The following is a 14,990-nucleotide window of genomic DNA, read 5'->3' on the forward strand; positions in this document are numbered from 1 at the left end:
AACTAATGAAGATTTCCAGCTGATCGACACTGCAGCTGTTCACAACATGGGTGTGAAATTGCCAGGGCTGAGAATTTCCAAACTTTGCAATTGTGTGTGTGCTTGTGTAGGTTCACGTGTTTGCATGTGGACCTTGCAACGATATACGAGTGTCATATGTGTGGATAAACCACTATGATGCAATGTCTGTAATACAAGGTGAATCAATCAGGTCAACGTGAGAGCAGCATGAGCAAGAGAGACAAGCAGACTGTGATCCTGCAGACCTCTGTGAAGCCTCATAAGAAGGCTGGAAGCAGTAAGATGACGCCACTGTATTGTTTCTTCTGTCTTTATACCTCTGTCGCTGTCTGAGTGTTAGGCGCTGTAGTGTGCCCTTTGACCTGAGACACAGAAGGACACCGATGTCCTGCAACACAAACCATTACTATAGCATAAACCTACGTATACACACAGGGTGTACATCTAAACATACTTGCGTTTATTTTTTCTTTCTCTGGCACCGAGCCAGATCTAGGACGCTGGTCCCCTGCAGTGAATACCCAGTAGTCACTGAGCTATGACACAGGCATTCTGGGAGCCTCCAAAAGTCTGCCAAGGAATACTGGGAATTCTGTCCAAGACAGGCACTGTTAGGGCTACAACGTCTGTTTTCCACTGTGACAGCTTAATAGCTGCCATGTCTGATTACACACACACACACACACACACACACACACACACACACACACACACACACACACACTGTGAGTCCCTGAGAGTGGCTGGAAGTGGTACAGCAGCTCCTTAACACACAGATCTGCTCAGTGACATGAACATGCATACAGGTTAATATGACAATATTGTGTAAAGATGTTGTAGTTATCTTTTGCAACTTCTGGTGCAATTACTTTGGGATTTAACTAATGATGTTGAGTATGCCAGACTGCTATGATTCACTACTGGAGCTTGTATATGTGAAACTTAACTGGCAAACCTTCACGCAAACCCAGACTGGCCATGGCCATGGAAGGTCTGTGCTGTCTGTTAAAACCATTGACTGTAACAAAACTTGCCCTCAAAAGCATTACATCCATTTATATGTTTTTATTCATGAATCTTGTATCTTGTAAAAGGACCCAGAGGGGGGAACACCCACTGGCTTACAGTATGTTACAGTACATTGAAAATATGTTTTAATGTGCAGTAAAATTGTGAGCTCATGCAGATTTGGGAATGAAAGAGCCCCTACTGATTGTTGTAACAAAAAATATCTGAAACTGTTCCTTTTACTGAGAATCAACCACATGTTATTATTTAAAATATGTTTTAGTCAGTGTTTCTCTCTATTGTCAGTTTTTCAAAGTGTGAGTGAGTCTTAACTGGCCACACTGACCACAATAAAACGTGGAAGAATAGAAGAAAAATTGGTAAAAGACACTGAGAATGAACAATACCGTCAACAGAAATTAAGCTCAACACTGAAATTAAAGATTTCTTTCCTGATTTTCCCTCATTTTTCTTTCTTCTCCATTTTCCTCTTTTGCCTTGTCCTTTCCATTTCTCCTCTCTGCTCCTCACACCCGCTTCCCCTCTCTTTTCTTCCAGCTGTGGGTTGTTTGATGTCACTCTGTCCCGTCCTGGCCAGCTGCCCCAGAAACCAAATGAGGGGTTCTGTCATCCCGCTGACACCTGGACATCCCCTAACCACTGGTTACTTCCCTAACGACCAACTCCTTCCCTAACGACCATGAGAAACACAGAGCGACCACCGATCAATCATTGAAATTCCTCTGCAGTTGTCTTTCAGTGTTGGCTAAGTGTCAGGATGTAATATTTTTGCTCGATAAACGTGTCCTTTGTACATTTTACCGGCTAATGCATGGCTGGGATGGCCTGTTACAAGACATGAGAAGCAACTTGTTACTTAGCTTTAGAGCTGGCTTGTCCCTAATTGACAAGAACAGGTGCAGTAAGTTGTCCCTTTCAAATGCATTTGATGTAGGACAATGACCAAGAGAGAAATTGCTGCTGTGGCATTTAAAACCTAACAAGAAAACTGTGACAGTGAGAGTGGTTGTTTACAGTCAGATGACTGACAAGAAGACAAGGGCCCGTTAAAATGCATCCAGTGGTGTCTGAACTCACCTCTCACCTTTTCATAATTACAGGCTTGAGAAATTGTGCAGGTGAAGGCACACACACCTTCTGACACCATAAATATACACCTCTCTGGTCAGCTACTGCAACCACATACCTACAGGGTCAAGTAGAGTGGTTCACAAATTTGTAACACATGCTTTCAGGTCGTATATACCTGCCCATGAATGTATGTTTGCAGGTAAATTTCACAGCTAACCACCACCTTTCAGGAAGAGGTTACCATCCATGTGCCATAAGGCTGTGGAAATGTTTGTTTTTTTGTCATTTCATTCCTAAGTACCTAAGACTTAAGTACCTTCTTAAGTGCCTCAGTCAAACAATGTTGGACACAAAGGGTTTGTGTGTATGAGTATCAGATGATAAGTGACAAATTAAACGAAAATCCAATAAAATGTCCCGGTAAGGTGTTTCTCTAGAATAGATTCAGATCAGATGTTGCGATATCATGGCTGGATAGCTAGCTTTTCTTGTTGTTAAACATACTATGAAATTATATTTACTGTTTGTTGCCTGTATGCAGTGTTGTTGACTTTGAATGTTGCTCGCGTAACTTTAGCTATGGTCTATGATCTATGGTTGATCCTATTTACTGGAGAAGGGAACAACGTTTCTATTGCAATAGAACCTTTTGGGATGGTAATGATTCGTCCAGGTATTAGGAAAGACCTCAGGTGTTACCATAGAAACAGATTTATGGCTTTAAAAAAAAAACTTTAAATTTTGATTGCAAAATACAAGAAAATTTTTTTTTTTCTTTGGCAAGTGACCATGGTATAAGTTTGAGGTGAATGCTGCATGTGGGACAGTTCTGCTCGTCCATTGGTTTCTGATAATGGACCACTCTTCTGGCATTATCATACTTACATTATATAATAGTGGTGGGGGTCATTCTGCCGCATAACGTTAAATTTTACTTTTGATACTTTATGAGATTTTTTTTGCAGTAACACTTTCGACTAAAGTAAAAATTTGAATACAGGACATATACTTACTGTTGTGGTATTGCTAATTGTACTTAAGTAAACATTCTGAATATGCAATCTTAATTAGTATCATTGGTAACACCTGTGTTAACCCTACTATTTCTTTTGCTGCTGTGAAAAAAGGTCTACTGTACTATGAGGTGCTATATGGAAGCATCTGCATTTGCTGTTTCCTCGCATTTGTCCAAGCTTTTATCTTAATATTATATCTTCTCTATGTGTGTATGTATGTATATACACTCAGTTGCCAGTATATTAGACACCCCTGGTTAAAAGTAATGTTGATTCCACTTCTAAAACAACTCTTAAAATCTTCAATCATTTACAATGAGAAATGTTTCTAATATTTTGTCCACCACAACTATAACAAGGGTAGAAAGGGTAAAAATTGAAAACACCTGTCAGTATAATGCAATACAATTCAACAGCAAACTAAAACCTTGAAACTATCCAACTGTGGTGGCATCTGCCATCCTCTGTGCATAAGTCTGTTGGGGAGCTGGGAGCACAGAGAGGGACAGAAAGAGACTGAACAAATTGGTCAGGAGGTCTAGTTCTGTCCTGGGATGCCCTCTAGACTCCATAGAGGAGACTGGTGAGAGGAGGATGTTAGCCAACACTTCTCACTCCCTGCATGAGTCTGCGGGCTCCCTGAGCAGTTCCTTCAGCAACCTTCAGTCCTTCAGTGTTACCCAGGTCTTTAATCCCAACAGCTGTCAGACTCTTTAACTCAGCAACCACATCATGTTGCACTGTTTGTCTCTGCCAACACTTATTACAGACTGGTGTGTGTATTACAACATTTTTTTTGCATACTCTTTGCACTACTGGTACCGTACATTTTCACATACATATATTTATATTTATATAATTTTCTACATGCACACTAGTATTATAATATTACTAGTATACTAGTATTAGCCCTGGTATACTAGTATTAGACCTGTACTGTATATTCATACCACTATTTCTTCCACTAATCTATACTGCTGTATATATATTTTTGTCCTGTGCACTTATTTATTTTTATACCATGCCACTACTTCCTGCTGTAACCTGTGCAATATTCCATAACAATCACATCTGTATAAAAAGCTGTATACAATGTACATACAACTCTTGTTCTCTTACTCTGTTTTCATTATATCTTGTATTTTTCTACTTTATTTTTATTTAATGTGTATTATCTGTTGTGTTGTATCTGGAGCTGCTGTAGCGAGTGAATGTCCCCAGTGTGGGGATCAATAAAGTCTATCTTATGTTATCTTATAGTTGATTTTGTTTAAGTACCACTACCCACCACAAGGGGGCGGGCGAAGCACAAACCGGAAGCAGGAAGAGGAATCAACGTCGACGTGCGAAATTCAAACTTCTGTGACAAAACAACGCTGAGATACAAAGCATATGGTGAACTGATTGGACCTCCTACCCCTCTCGTTTTCACACAAATCCAGGTAAAGTCGTACTGTCGAGAAGCGGCATTTACTTATCTTGTAGTAACATAAGTCTCGCTAACGTTACTTGTATTACTTTTTGATTTTTATCGGCTATATTTCTTTTTTTTTATAGCGTTAATTGGTGTTAGCTTAGCTCGTTAGCCACTCGCCGACGTTTACTTAGAAAACGAAGATACTTGTGTGTTTTCCAGTTAATCTGAGTGTGTTTGAGGGAGTTGAGTGCTAACACTGCTGCTGTAAACCATCTTTTTTTTTTTTTTTCCCACCGCAGGGAGGTTTTTATTTCTCACCGTGAGGCTGAAGCAGGGAGGATGCCGGTGGAAAGGACTGAGCACCGCGGAGCCGACGAGCTCTTCAAGTACTACGAGCTCTATGAGACGATCGGCTCAGGTAGTGACAGTGTGAACAAGAGAAAACAGGTCTGTCTGTGTCATAATCCTCTCTGATGTGTGTTGTGTACATTGTGTGTTTCAGGAGGCTTTGCTAAAGTCAAGCTGGGTCGTCACATCCTGACAGGAGAGAAGGTTGCCATTAAAATCATGAACAAGAAAGATCTAGGGGTGAGTCAACAACAGTCCACTCAGGTTGTACATGTTTGCATTGAACCATTAAACAAGGCATCCATATAAGCATACAACAAAATCACAAGAATAGTGACATTAAAGCAGCTACAACAGGTTTTTTTTTTATCATCAACAACAATTTGTCCCACTATGTTTATAGTATGTAAAAGTCTATTATACTTATACTATAAGTCTAAGTCTATAAAATGTTTTTAAAAAAGTCACAAGTTACCAAGTGATGATTGCCCAAATTGAGGCTTAATCTGCTTTCTTTTTCTAACCAGCAGCCCAATTTTGAAAAGTTGTTATGACTGATATATAATGTTAAATATATATATATATATATATATATATATATATATATATATGGCCAGGTATGTGCTCTCAATGTACAAACACAGACTAAGCATAAATAAAATAGACATAGATGGCAAATATATGTGAAATCACATTTAAAAGTTTAGGTCAGTGCAAGTAACAGTTGTTCCACTATTATGCATTACATCAGACAAAACTTTTCACAATATTTAAAATATTAACTTAAATGACACATTTTCATCACTTAGTTAAAATCTGTTGAATGTTATGATTTAGAAGACAGATTATGGATGTCATCACAATATGATTCCACTGAAAGCCGATAATATTCATCACAAATTGTCTCCAACCCTACTCACAACTACTTGCCATTGTCAGTAACCTTCTTTGCCTTTGTTTTGTTGTTTTTTAAATTCTCCATTATATATTTGGATGCCCATGGTTTCTAATTTTCCATTGTTCTGCATAAAAATGCGACAATTTAAAAATTACAAATAAATGAAAAGGTATAAATTGGTCCCTCCAGGATGACCTGCCTCGTGTGAAGGTGGAGATTGAGGCCATGAAGAGCCTGAGTCATCAGCACGTCTGTCGCCTCTACCACGTCATAGAGACCTCCACCCAGATCTTCATGGTGCTGGAGGTAAGCACAAATACACAGAGACTGTGTGTGTGTGTGTGTGTGTGTGTGTGTGTGTGTGTGTGTGTGTGTGTGTGTGTGTGTGTGTGTGTGTGTGTGTGTGTGTGTGTGTGGATATGACATTTTTATGCTCATTCTCTCCTGCTGTCCTTTCTTTTCCCTCTCAGTACTGTACGGGTGGGGAGTTGTTCGACTACATCATAGCAAAGGACCGTCTGTCCGAGGAGGAGACCAGGGTGTTTTTCAGACAGATTGTGTCTGCGATGGCTTATGTCCACAGCCAGGGATATGCACACCGGGACCTCAAACCGGTAAAAGCAACCACTGACTACATGAGAATGTGACGCATGAGAGAAACTACAACAAAATGCATCTGTGATATTGTAGATATTAATGTTAATGTCTGTTGCAATGCTTGTCTCTCTGAAATGTAGGAAAACTTACTGATTGATGAAGACCACAACTTGAAGCTCATAGACTTTGGATTGTGTGCCAAACCTAAGGTACATAACACATTTCTTGTCTCACTGTGTTTTTGTCAGGAATATTAGGTCTGTTGACTTTAAGTAATGAGCAAAGGGAGAAAAATATATATAATTATATAGGTTTATAGTGGTATTTATTGTTGTTTATAGTGTTCTACTGCCAGGCACAGGAGTACATAGAATATAAAACATGTTATTGTCATCATGTATATAATGAAGCTTTGATTGCTATAGGGATTTATTGGCCCCAGAAAATAATACAATAAATGAAGGAATCAGAATGTAAACTGTTTTTATTGTGGAAACTGCAGCGTAGTAAAAGAAGAATTTAAAAATAAAGAAGATAGACAAAATATTTTAATGCTGTTACAGTGTGGCAGTGTTATTTTGTAAGTGTACAATTCCCTGGTGTTTTGTTATGCTAGAGAGTTAGTTAGTTAGTTGTTGGTTATAAAGTTATAACCATTAAGAAGAAAATACGCCCTACATTACTTGCACTAACCATAGCACTATTTGTAGCAAACAATATCATATTTTGTTGCCTATTTAAGAGTTACAGCTGTTGTTTCAGCTGTGCACCATTATGATGGTATATAAAAAATTCTTATTGTGCAGTAAAATAAAACCGGTACACCTATTACATTGTGAAATCTAATGTGAGTGGATTTAACAGATGAAAGCTGATGCCTAAAGTCAAAGTGATAAGAGCCTATAAACATGACGTATGCATAAATATTGTGTGGTCTGACTATCATGTGGTTATCTCTCTCAGGGAGGTTTGAATTATGAGCTGATGACGTGTTGTGGGAGCCCTGCGTACGCTGCTCCTGAACTCATCCAGGGAAAAGCATATATTGGTTCAGAGGTAAGAGATGCATACTGTGTGCTGTTTACAGCTTTTAGAATCACCAGGGTTACATTTTAAAGAGCTGCCCTTATTTAAACCCCCAAAACTTCCATTTGTTTCTCACTAAAAATCATGATTACCTGCCTGTTCCACAGTTCTGCTTTTTCATGGTGTCCTGATCATATTCACTGGTGCATGACTCAGTGCAACTGAGCTGTGAAATCCCAACTGTAACACTTGAAGTTGAAATGCTGCTGTGTGATGTTTTAACCTCCAGGCTGATGTGTGGAGTATGGGAGTGCTGCTGTTCGCTCTGCTCTGTGGATACCTGCCCTTTGATGACGACAACTGCATGGTCCTCTACAGGAAGATTGCAGTAAGACAATTTCCCAGCAGTCTTAATATTTCTGAAATTGAAGTATTAGAAAGTCTCAACCCCAACTATGTAATTGAAAGCATTGTTTTAATGTATTAATTATGTTATGGTATTATTTGACTTGTGAACGATCTGGATTCTATATGAATTTATAAAATGATCTTCCTAAATATCCATTTTCCTACAATTATTGTGTGTTATGGTCAGACGCTCTGGGAATATCGCCAAAAGGCAAAACCAGAGAGCCCTTATGTTATGTTTCTGTCTTTCATGATGCAGTTTTGTATATCTTTTATATCTTCAGAGAGGTAAATATGATAACCCTCGGTGGCTCTCTCCAGGCAGCATCCTCCTCCTCAACCAGATGATGCAGGTACATAACCAGTAATTCTGTTTCCTCTTTTATTATAATTTGAATGTAATTGTTTGTATTTGTGCAATATTTTAGACATACTGTAGATTGTTGGATGTGTAGTCTTTTGCATGTTGAGTTGTAGTTTCTGTGTGTGTCCTGTAGGTGGACCCCAAGCGGCGTATAACTGTTCGACAGCTGCTGGACCATCCCTGGGTGATGAAAGAATACAACAGCCCTGTGGAGTGGCACAGCCGGCAGCCGGTACGCACACGCACACACACACACACACACACACACACACACACACACACACACATTCATAACAAATTCATACACAAAAACAATGTAATACAGATTAAAAATATAAACAGAACTGTAAACACCGTAGTAGCATTTAACTGTTTACTGTTTTACATGAGCATGTTTCTATGGAGTTCAAACAATTCCATAATCCTTAATATAAAGAGTATTTTGGGGGAATTGTTGTTATATTTCTCACATATAAAAATATGAAAGAAGAGAATCTATCTTGGATTTTGTGTGAACATAGTGGGATTTTTTTTCCTGTAGCTTGGGCACATAGATGTGGACTGTATCACTGAGATGGCTGTCAACATGAAACGATCGAGGGAGAGCACCACAGCGCTGGTCAAGGAAGTATGTGTCTGATCAGTTCATAATCAGCTGATGTTTATTGTGGATGTTAATCATTTTTGTACCTCTTGTATTCTGTGCAGACATAATATTTTATATACTTTCTATTTCATATGAAGTCTAATACATCTTAATTCCCATAGTGGCGGTATGACCAGACCACAGCCACCTACCTGCTGCTGCTGTCAAAGAAGCAGAGGGGCAAACCTGTCCGCCTACGCCCTGAACCACCAGTCTGTGAGGACTCTTGCTCTCCACTGCACCAGGGAATACAGGTCTGTCTTTATAGCTGCATGTTCTGGTTCAGTCTTCGTGACTTTACCCCATACCTCAAATATTTACTGTTTCCTACTTCCAAGTGTTGTGGATCTGAAATTGTTTTATTTTACAATTTTATATTTTCTCTCGCTTTCAGGCTAGGGAAGGCCTTCACTACAGCGAGGATGAAGATGCTGTCATTGTGGGTTCCCTGGACTTTTGCTCAGACTACACTGATGATTGCCCGTGGGTTTCAGTCACACAGTATACACCCCAGGGGGTCAGAGGTCAGCCAGATGGAGCTGCAAACAACAAAGATGCGGTATGTGAAAGTTGGGACAAATGTATGTTTTTGCTGTCTTCCCTGTCCTTACAGATTAAGTTTGGATTAAAAACCTTCTCTTTAGGCTTGTTAGCAGCAGTGGTCTTACTGCTTCTATCTCTTCTTTGTATTCCTAAAGAGACTAGCATCTCCATCAGTAGAGAAAAGATGTGCTTACAGCCCAACCCCAGAGAGGGTGCGAACGACCACACAGCACGGACAGGAGAGGAGGGACAGAGTCCAAGTGCGAACTAGTGAGAACAAGGAGAATATCGCCGTGCAGGACAAAGATGTCGAAATATTTGCGTTGCCTCCTCCTCGAACTCCGGTGTCCAGTAAGAAGAACGCACGACCCAACAGGAATGTTTTGACCACACCAAATCAAAATGCTAACGTCAATGGCACTAAAACCAATGCAGGCACACCAAAAGGTAAGAGGAGTCTCTGGGTTACTCAACCAATGGCAGTAATGAAGTACAGACACTGCAGGGTTTCAGTTCATCATGCAGTTTATTTGTCTACTGTAATTGTTTTTGTTCCAAACAAGGGCTTTGGAGTACAATCTCTATTAGATTATTTGCATTAGCTAACTGCCCCTCTCCGCGTTCTGCGCTTTCATTTATCTGTCCCTCGCTCAGTCTCATGCAGCTCTCATAATCACAAGTGCCACATCCACATGCCACACATTTGCAAGTAAATTGTCTTCTGGTAATAAACTCATTTGTTGGCCCTGTTTTTATCCCAAAGCCACTCATATTTCTATGATTTAGCTGTCATTGCGCCACTGAAAAATGGACACACACACTCATACACATACTTATCACTGCCAACTCAAAGGTGAGGTTATTATCAGGAAGCTAATTCTATTCACTTATCTATAAATGAAGGACACTAATATGAATGGAGAATCATTAAAGTCTTAATTATTTGTCAAAGTGAATTCTCTGCTCGCATGTCCGGCCTCATTAGTTCCCTCTATAGACTCGGCCACAAGCCGGCAAACATGCTGTGGCTGACCTAGTTGGTGTTAAACCCTTTGGAGTCTGGCTCAGTCCCCTTCTCTTTACAGCCTCTTGTTCTCTAAGCTACAGTGCAGACATGCAGCCTCTGACACACAAACACACACACAACGCGGTCTGTGTGTGGCTCTCCCTAGGCGTGTACTGTGACAGGTGTAGCTGTCTCTTTCCTCTGCTCACTGTCCCACGTGGGCTGTAGTGACATGTGTTCTCTTGCCACAAAAGCCTAGCTGTGTGTGTGTGTGTGTGTGTGTGTGTGTGTGTGTGTGTGTGTGTGTGTGTGTGTGTGTGTGTGTGTGTGTGTGTGTGTGTGTGTGTGTGTGTGTGTGTGTGTGTGTGTGTGTGTGTGTGTGTGTGTGTGTGTGTGTGTGTGTGTGTGTGTGTGTGTGTGCGCCAAAGCCTTTGTGTTCACAACTTCAATGTCAAAGCCAGCCAGTTCCATGCATAAGACAAAATGGCTGTACTGGTCAATTTCTCATTTAAGCCATCCTGTTTTCCCCTCATATTTCCTCGTAAGAGGCTTTGAAGTTGGAAAAATCTTTTAATTCCGTATTGCCTGGACAGTATCATATATTAATTTATATCTGCATATTCTAACTCTTTATTATAGCTACGATGTTTGTTTATGTCTGTGCACTTTTATGTACACATCTACTCAAATTTTATTTATGAGGCTGCAACTAACAATTATTTCCGTTATCAATTAATGCAAATTGTTTTCTTGATTAATTGTTTGATCTATGAAACATTCAAAAACAGAAAAAAATCCCTTTGCAATTTCCTAGAGCCCAAGGTGACCTCATTAAACGTCTTGTTTTATCCAACCAACTGTCTAAAACCCATTATTAAACTTACTATAATGTAATCATTTTTAGAATTTGATATAAATTTCTGTTAGTTTGAACAATGTTTGGCTGCACAGCAAGAGTATGTAACGACACAGAGCGATGTGAGAGGTTTAATGTGTCCATATTCACTTTTTTGTGTGTGTTGCAGGTGCAGGCAGTGCCTCTAAAGAGCACAATAAGAAGAGGGCAGCAGAGAACAAGGAGCTTCCCAACGTTGAAATACTGGCCTTCAGTCCTGAGCGAAGGTGAGTGGCCTGCAGGATGAGCGTTCTCAGGTGAAAGATAACTGGAGTGTACTCATACAGTGCCTTTCTACTCTTGTAACCACTCAAAGCTCTTTACATGTCACATTCGCCTATTCACACACATTCATAGGCTGATGGTAGAGGCTGCCATACAACTGCTCATCATCGCTTCAGTATCTTGTAAAAGATAGGCACTTTGACATGCAGAAGGAGAGCCGGGGATCGAGCCGGCAACCTTCTGATTAGTGGATGACCTTCTCGATCTCCTGAGCCACAGCTGCTATAAGGGAAAGTGATGTGTTAGTAGCTGAATGTGGTAAAGGCTGACAATGACGGGGCAGGAGGGAGGATAAAGTCCACATCTACGATTGCTGGAGACTTCAGGGTGGCCTATAGGTTAAAGAGACTGAACCACATTTAAAAGTTGATGGGTTTGTCCATAAACAGCCTTGGTCACTCACTCTAAGCCTGAATAAGATAATCACCTAAATTATTAAATAATTGGACAGAAATGCTACACAGCTACACACAGTACACACTCTGCTCTAACACTGAACTGTAAACCCATGACCTAGTTGAGGGGTTAGGTAAGAGCAGTTCAATCAAATGACCCACCAAAGTGAGTAAATGTGAGACCCTGTTTTGCTCTGCAGGTCTCGGTCTTTGGACATGGCTGGTATGGGAGACAGCGGGAAGAAGAAGAGAGGAGGGAAGGTGTTTGGTTCCCTGGAGAGAGGCCTGGATAAAGTGATCACAATGCTCACTCCCAGCAAGAGACGAGCCCTGCGTGACGGCCCACGAAAGATCAAGGTATATCAAAGTTATGCACCATGTCACCTTTTTCTGTGTCACATGCAAAGTATTGTATACATCACAGCCTTTCTGTGCGTCTTTCTCCGCTAGGCGCAGTACAACGTCACTCTGACCAGTCAGACCAACCCAGACCAGGTCCTTAATCAGATCCTCTCCATCCTGCCGGAGAAAAACGTCGATTTCACACAGAAAGGGTAAAAAGACAAACGTCATCCCCCTTTCTGATCAGACTGCCAAGTTGATCCAATCCTAATTGTCTCCTTCGCCTTTCATTTAGCTATACTCTGAAGTGTCAAACCTGGGGCGACTTTGGGAAGGTAACCATGGCATTTGAGCTGGAGGTGTGCCTGCTCCAGAGGCCGGAGGTCGTTGGGGTCCGCCGCCAGAGGCTGAAGGGCGACGCCTGGGTCTATAAGCACCTGGTGGAAGACATCCTCTCCACATCCAAGATCTAAATAATGCACTTTCCTGTCAATATCACTTCCAGTGTCAGTGGACACTAGCTTTTTTGTGTCAGCAACATGACACACCCATTGTCCAAGAATGTAGGATGATTGATTAGTGATTGATGTACAGATCCGAACATAGGATGGTATCTCAGCAACATTAATGATCAGTCCTACATTATTTATAGTGAATATTTGAAATTGTCCACAGGCCAACCTGCAATCCCCAGAGTACATGTTACGTTAAATTTATGAGCATTACATGTCAAGAATCTGTAAGGAATATCTTGTTTTATGTAGAATATTGTTGTTTTACTTCCCGCTTTCATAAGGTGTGTGTGTGTGTGTGTGTGTGTGTGTGTGTGTGTGTGTGTGTGTGTGTGTGTGTGTGTGTGTGTGTGTGTGTGTGTGTGTGTGTGTGTGTGTGTGTGTGTGTGTGTGTGTGTGTGTGTGTGTGTGTGTGTGTGTGTGTGTGTGTGTGTGTGTGTGTGTGTGGCTATTTACAGCATACCTTCTGGCTACTTATTACCATATTTATGTCTTGATGTTGTTATTCATCCCTGTAGGTGCTAAACTTGATTGAATAACATAAAGCAGCAGAACAATTATTAATTTACTGTCATTGTTTTTTGATGTACATGTACGTGTTTACAATTCTTCCGTTATGACATTTTTACATGGTTGTCTGTTGTAGGATGTGTCTGCTTTACTTTCTTATTAGTGCTTCTTGTCTAGTTTTAAACTGTCTGTCACATCGTATCTGTAAGATTTTTACTGGCATGTAAAAGGAGCAAAATAAATGGTTTCTGTTAAATGTAATATGCTTGTGTTCATGGAGACAGGTGATTGAGATAAATGTATATACTTCCTTGACATCAAATGCTATTTTTTTTTTTATTCATTCAGCTGCTTGATGGTGCAGTGGTGTGTTTTACACTCTGTCATCGTCCTTCTGTTCGTCTTTTAGGCTTCACTCCTCTTTGGTACAAAGATTGATAGTGATAGTTTAGCTCAGTGACAGCATTTCTCAGTTTACCAGCAGCAAAATAAGCAGTGAAAGATGTCAAATGTGTGCGTTTCAACACTTAAGATTAAGAACTGGCAACAACATGTTGAATAGCTTATGCTTGAAAATTTACATTTTGGGTCATTGAACTGCAGGAATTTGTTCTGTGGTCTAAAGTAAATTTAGAATTACAGTGAAGGATAATGATCTAGCTGGCTCAAAATGGTGGATGATCATTGTTATGGCAGAAATTACTGTAGGAGTGTGATTGTTATGACTGGAATAATGATAATCACTGACTGCACCATCTGAACAGAGTAAAAGGTGTGTAAGGGCTTCTCCCCCCTCCCCTTTCCAAGACAAGATGCCACTTAGTCATAACAGCACTGCAGCTGATTGGCATTTACTTGTGGCAGGTTCTCCTTTGTGTCTCAGCAGGGAGGGGAAGGGTAATGGTGGGTTGAGAGGATGATAAGGGGGGTTTAACCTTAATGCAGTCTGAAAGAGGGTGGGTGGTAGGGATGATAATTTAAGACAGAGGTGAAGGTTGCAGCGGAGTGATAAAAAAAAAAACATCCTCTTGAGCCCCATATCCTCCATATTATTCCAGTGGTGGTAATGACTCCTGCTGAGCTGAGGTTGGAGGATCAGAACTGTGTGTGTGTGTGTGTGTGTGTGTGTGTGTGTGTGTGTGTGTGTGTGTGTGTGTGTGTGTGTGTGTGTGTGTGTGTGTGTGTGTGTGTGTGTGTGTGTGTGTGTGTGTGTGTGTGTGTGTGTGGACAACAGCTGGACTGACTGGCCAACTGTCACCTTTCTCACATATAAGAAAGACTTGCCCCTCTTTTCTGGCCATTCTCCTCTTTCTCCCCCTCACAATAGAGCCCCTTGTTCTCACCTGCCTGCTTCCCTGTGATTTTTCTATTAAATGTTTTGGCTCTTTATCATGATTTTTTTTTACCTTATATTGTTACATCCACATCAACCTCTCAGTGTCTGCAAGAGTAATGGATGATTAGTAGTCGATGATTCAGGGTTTCCTCCTTGTAAGAATAACCCCTCCATCCTGTAGCAATCTACTTAATGTAATAAGGTGTGTGAAAGGATTCTTGTCATTGTCCCTCCACTCAAACAGGTGGCGCTGAAAAGCTGTCCAGTTGAGTCCAATCTGGTTTCAAAACCAGAGCAAAAGAGCATGTCTTGCACAATGCCCTGA

At 40.6% G+C, this 14,990-nt stretch overlaps 1 protein-coding gene across 2 annotated transcripts; it reads left to right on the forward strand.

Annotated features, from left to right (window-relative positions):
* The first annotated feature begins 4,426 nt into the window (after positions 1–4,426).
* Positions 4,427–13,590, forward strand: melk (maternal embryonic leucine zipper kinase). 2 transcript variants are annotated; one of them, XM_051384838.1, is made up of 18 exons: positions 4,427–4,579; positions 4,854–4,972; positions 5,057–5,142; positions 5,990–6,106; positions 6,271–6,414; positions 6,538–6,606; positions 7,361–7,453; positions 7,713–7,811; positions 8,116–8,184; positions 8,329–8,427; positions 8,737–8,823; positions 8,964–9,095; positions 9,236–9,400; positions 9,540–9,831; positions 11,416–11,512; positions 12,166–12,322; positions 12,416–12,519; positions 12,603–13,590. In XM_051384838.1, exons 2-18 carry the CDS (start codon positions 4,894–4,896, stop codon positions 12,778–12,780), a joined length of 2,067 nt encoding a protein of 688 aa, XP_051240798.1. In that variant the 5' UTR covers positions 4,427–4,579; positions 4,854–4,893; the 3' UTR covers positions 12,781–13,590. The 2 variants fall into 2 exon arrangements, with proteins under 2 accessions (XP_051240798.1, XP_051240797.1); XM_051384837.1 differs by having other exon boundaries at positions 9,540–9,830; positions 11,409–11,512.
* Positions 13,591–14,990: the final 1,400 nt, after the last annotated feature.

This window comes from Dicentrarchus labrax, unplaced genomic scaffold (genome assembly GCF_905237075.1).
Source record: "Dicentrarchus labrax unplaced genomic scaffold, dlabrax2021, whole genome shotgun sequence".
Taxonomy (NCBI): domain Eukaryota; kingdom Metazoa; phylum Chordata; class Actinopteri; family Moronidae; genus Dicentrarchus; species Dicentrarchus labrax.